Source organism: Lycium barbarum, chromosome 7 (genome assembly GCF_019175385.1).
Source record: "Lycium barbarum isolate Lr01 chromosome 7, ASM1917538v2, whole genome shotgun sequence".
NCBI classification, from domain to species: domain Eukaryota; kingdom Viridiplantae; phylum Streptophyta; class Magnoliopsida; order Solanales; family Solanaceae; genus Lycium; species Lycium barbarum.
Genome location: NC_083343.1, coordinates 130,442,628 through 130,447,149, shown reverse-complemented (window position 1 = coordinate 130,447,149; position 4,522 = coordinate 130,442,628). Strand labels below are relative to the sequence as shown.

The following is a 4,522-nucleotide window of genomic DNA, read 5'->3' as shown; positions in this document are numbered from 1 at the left end:
AAGAGAGCTTGTGAGATGCACACTTCTTTGCCATGTTAAGTTTGGAGTTGCTGATACTGTGAGTTCATATTCATAATTGATTGATGAAAGGCTACATATATAGGTTTTAAAAATCGTTTGAATACAAAAATATCTTCTTTAAATCTTTATTATCCATTGCTAGTGTCCCATTTGCATTCTCTCTCTGGCTGCTACTATATAAAGCATCCAAAAGATGACTCACTTTTATTAATGTTTGGTATAAATATATAGCACAATATTCTATTGATTATAGCACACTAGTTGCTCAAGTGAAGGACCGACTATAGTATAGCACAAGTTGTCAGCTCCATCAAAGCAGAGCCAGAGTACTCAAAATTGAAAATTTATGGATTCTGGATAACTTGTCTGAATTATTAAATTTATTATATTTAGATATCTACAAGTTCTATTTTTAGTGGCGGTTTATGGTGGAGGCACTTTTTCTTCCCCTCCTAATACAGATGCTTTTGTTTAATTAAGAAAGAAGGGGGTGGATGAACCTAATTAAGAAGATTGACTTTAAGCTTAATGTGTCCAATATTTAGTATTGTTATCATTAAAAAAATATTAGTTCAAACGTGTTATTACTACTCTATCTTATTTTAATTAAGAAAGAAGGGGGTGGATGAACCTAATTAAGAAGATTGACTTTAAGCTTAATGTGTCCAATATTTAGTATTGTTATCATTACAAAAATATTAGTTCAAACGTGTTATTACTACTCTATCTTTTACTAAATATCTTTTACAATTTTAGTGTGTGTATATATATAAATCTTCTAGCGTAATACTCCACGTATTTCTATTTTTAATCACCAATCATAGTACTCATTCCATTGTGATTGCCGAATTCTCCATGTGAATACTGATTGTCCTATATATTTTACGTCTTGCTCTATTGATATTCAGCTGAAAGTACTACAATTCTCCTTTACAATATTTTTCTTCCAATGTGAAAACAAAGCAAAATGGATTCAGTTTTGGCCTCTTTTACAATTTCTAACTTCTTTTAATTGATTAGCGTGAACTTGTTTTTTGTAGGTGCCCCAAAACGTCTCATGTTAAAATTTTGGAGTGGTGACTATTAGTTATTTAACTGAGCAGATGACGTTGGAGTTATTCTCTTATTTGCCGTTGTTCTCCTTGTTTTAATTATGCAAAGTCAAAATATTTTCTTGTATTCATCCTCATCTTATGTGTAAGAGATTGTGGAAAGAACTTTCTTTCTCCTTATATTGAGTTGTGCATTATTCGGCTTGTAAACAGCTAGAAAAAAGAAGTGATTTCGCACACATGAAAAATATCGATTTGCCATCCTCTCTGCGCATGAGATATACGTGAGGTAGAACCCTTCATCCCCCAGAATTAAAAGTCGGTCAAAGCTCATTACTCAAGATTAAACTAATGACAGCCTTTATTTTCGTTCATTATTAATAATTAAAAGTTTAATGGCAATCTTTATTTTCCGAATGTAGGCGATTATGATTTTGACCTTTAGTTGTTGTATACCTGTATATACAGGTTCAGATGTCTCTTGTCAAATAAGACACTAAAAATCCTCTCTTCTTCTTGGTTCCTCGAGTGTTCAATCAGCGCGGAGGGCTTTCTCATTCCCAAGGATATCCCGTGGGACATGGTCGGTCCATACGTCAAGCCTCCGGCCCTCGTTGGGCGCCCAACGCTGGCCTGTGGCCGAGCGCCGCCCATAGAGTTGCGTAGCTCGTATGGATACCTAGGACCCTTTGGGGATGCCTATGCAGGCCCTTGAGGTTGGTCCTCAAGGTTGCTCACTTGGTGCGGCTTGATGGTGGCACGCACGGGGGAGGCTGGTTGAGCTGAGACACCTGTGCCCCCCTTATATGTGCTATAAGAAGAAAAGCCCAAGTTTTAGCACTAGACATGATTCTGCCCGTGAATCACACTTGGCCTTTCTCAATGATTCGAACTCCAATTGAGGCGCCGTCTGTTCCTAACTCTTTCTCTTGACTTCCTTCACTCCTCCATGAAGTTTCATCTCATCCCCATGCTCGTGGAACAAGATATGGCCTTAGGGAGCTTTGACACTAGTTCTTCTTCTCCTATTCTGCCCACTTTAGGAGGTATCAAAGCTGAGTTTTCAATAAAAAAGACTTAGGCACTTTCACATTAAAGCAAATACAACCATTATATCATCATTCCAACTTTATAACATTGGGGCCATATATAACGACAAGGGTCATCACCAACTAGTTCTTTTATAAACGACACAAAGCTCAGAAGATGCAGGAAGAAAATAAAATACATATAGAAGACATTTTATGATATGAGATTGAATAAATGGATCACCTTGGCTTAAAGCATTTCCTTTCAGGGTCATAATGAGGTCTCGCCTTCCTGCATAGAGTACACGGCTTAGCGCATTCTGCATGAGAGAATAGCAAGTGGAGAAACAACGCTTTCCTCCTCGGAGTTGTACAACCTGCTCAATCACTTGTACTTCTTCTGATAAAGGTAGGTCTCGCAGAGCCATCACTTGAGTGTTTGAGGACCAAAAAAAATTAACTGCATAACATAACATAACATGATCAATCAAATTATTACAAATTATATACTAAGTAGAAATATATATAATTACTCCTTCCATTTCAACTTGTGTATTTTATTAATTTGGTCGGACACAGAATTTAAGAGAATAAAGATTTTTTTTGAATCATGCAATCTAAAATTAAATATGTGTACAATATATATATATATATATATATATATATATATATATATATATATATATCAAAGTGCTATCAGATGCTAGGTGAGATGTTGACATTAAAAAGTTACTCCACTAAATATAAAATATTTTTAAAAATTAAAATAAAAAACATAAATTGAAATGAATGGAATATATTTTATAAAAAGACTAATGGATATAATAGAAGTCACAGACCAGTGAGTGTGATAAGGAGAACACAAAATAAGAACTTGTTGGCCATGTTTACAGAGTTTGAAGAGCTAATTGTGTGAGTTCATTTTCTTGGTTGATGAAAGGCAAGGGCTTTTAAATTGTTTAAATATAAAAAAAAATATTCTTTTAAATCTTTTGTATATATCCACTGCTAGTGTCCCATGCACTCTCTCTCTGGCAGCTGCTATATAAACCATCCAAAAGATGGCTCACTTTTATTATTAAGAAATACTTCTTCCGTTCATTTTTACTTGTTCAGTATTCAAAATAGATTTTCACTTTTACTTGTCACTTTTATCATATCAAGATAAAATAATTTTTTTTTTCTATTTTACTTATAGTATTAACTACTCACTTCAAATCATTTTTTAAATTCGATAAAAATATGCACCAATTAATATGAGTATATTAGTAAATTATGTACTTTATTTATTATTTCTTAAATAAGATGAAAAGTTCAAAGTGAACAAATAAAAGTGAACGGAGGGATTAAGAATTAATGTTTGATTCAAAAGTATAGCACAATATTCTATTGATTAGTGTCATAAAATACGTTACTTTATTGGCGGCTTTTATTTTTTCATCGCTGGGTTTTATTTTAATTGCGGCTTTACTCATGAGGAGGCACGTCCAAAGAAGAATTAATTTTAAATGTTATAAGTAACAAATAATGATATCTCGTAACTTGTAAGGATAAGGATGTGAAAATTTAACTTGTGCTGAAGCTGGTGATCATGATGAGACCAGTGAGGGAAACGTGGCATGTGAAGTTCAGTATTAATTACTGGGGATTTTTTTTATTTTAATCACCAATAATTGTGTTAAAATTATATTTCTAAAAATTTTATAATCATGCATTGGGTACATATTTCTGGAATTTTGAGATGATCAAGTTCACAATGAAGGTATGAAAATATTTAGCAGCATGAGTCTGCAAATGTCTATTACCACGTATATAGGCCCCTTCTATATTAAGGTAATCTTATAATTAAGAACGGAATTCTTTACAATGATAAAATTGATCTTAATATACATATGTCCATCTTCATCGTTTGTCCTCATTCTTTTTTTTCGAGTCACTTTTTTTTTCATTCGATGTTCGGTATTCAGATTCGAACCCGATTAATTCAGATTCGTGTCACTTAGGATCTATTAATTTGAGGGAAGCGCTTCCTACCAAGGATTTTTTCATACTCAGAACTCGAAATCGAGACATCTAGTTAAGGAAGGAGTAGCTCCATTCGCTGCACCACAGCCTTTACTAGTGAGAGTCACCTTATATTCATACACATATTATATTTTTTGGTTTCAAAGTTATGTGACTGCCAATTTATGGTCCAGTTTAATTGATTTTTAGATCTTTTCTGAACATGTATCAAATTGAAATGAAATTTGGAAGATTTATAGTACTGCTTTACCATTTAAAAATTCTCGATCGAGTCTATTATAATTCTAGCAGACAGCATCTCATTGTTATATTTCACATAAAGGAATTAAGTCTTGAACGCGAAATAATGCGAGGGATTTATGTGCATCTGTATTATATTATTGGTGCAACTTCTAT

The 4,522-nt window shown here is 33.4% G+C and overlaps 1 protein-coding gene across 1 annotated transcript; it reads right to left on the bottom strand.

Annotated features, from left to right (window-relative positions):
• Positions 1-2,121: 2,121 nt before the first annotated feature.
• Positions 2,122-3,101, bottom strand: LOC132602659 (uncharacterized). The gene is made up of 2 exons (XM_060315457.1): positions 2,941-3,101; positions 2,122-2,561 (listed from the first exon to the last, which is right to left on the bottom strand). Exons 1-2 carry the CDS (start codon positions 2,984-2,986, stop codon positions 2,239-2,241), a joined length of 369 nt encoding a protein of 122 aa, XP_060171440.1. The 5' UTR covers positions 2,987-3,101; the 3' UTR covers positions 2,122-2,238.
• Between the last annotated feature and the right edge of the window lie 1,421 nt (positions 3,102-4,522).

Excerpts from the sequence above, each read along its gene's own strand:
- LOC132602659 (XM_060315457.1), bottom strand. The coding sequence starts at position 2,986 with ATGGCCAACAAGTTCTTATTTTGTGTTCTCCTTATCACACTCACTG. Across the intron at positions 2,562-2,940 it reads TCTCCTTATCACACTCACTG|TTAATTTTTTTTGGTCCTCA; the intron begins GTCTGTGACTTC and ends TATGTTATGCAG.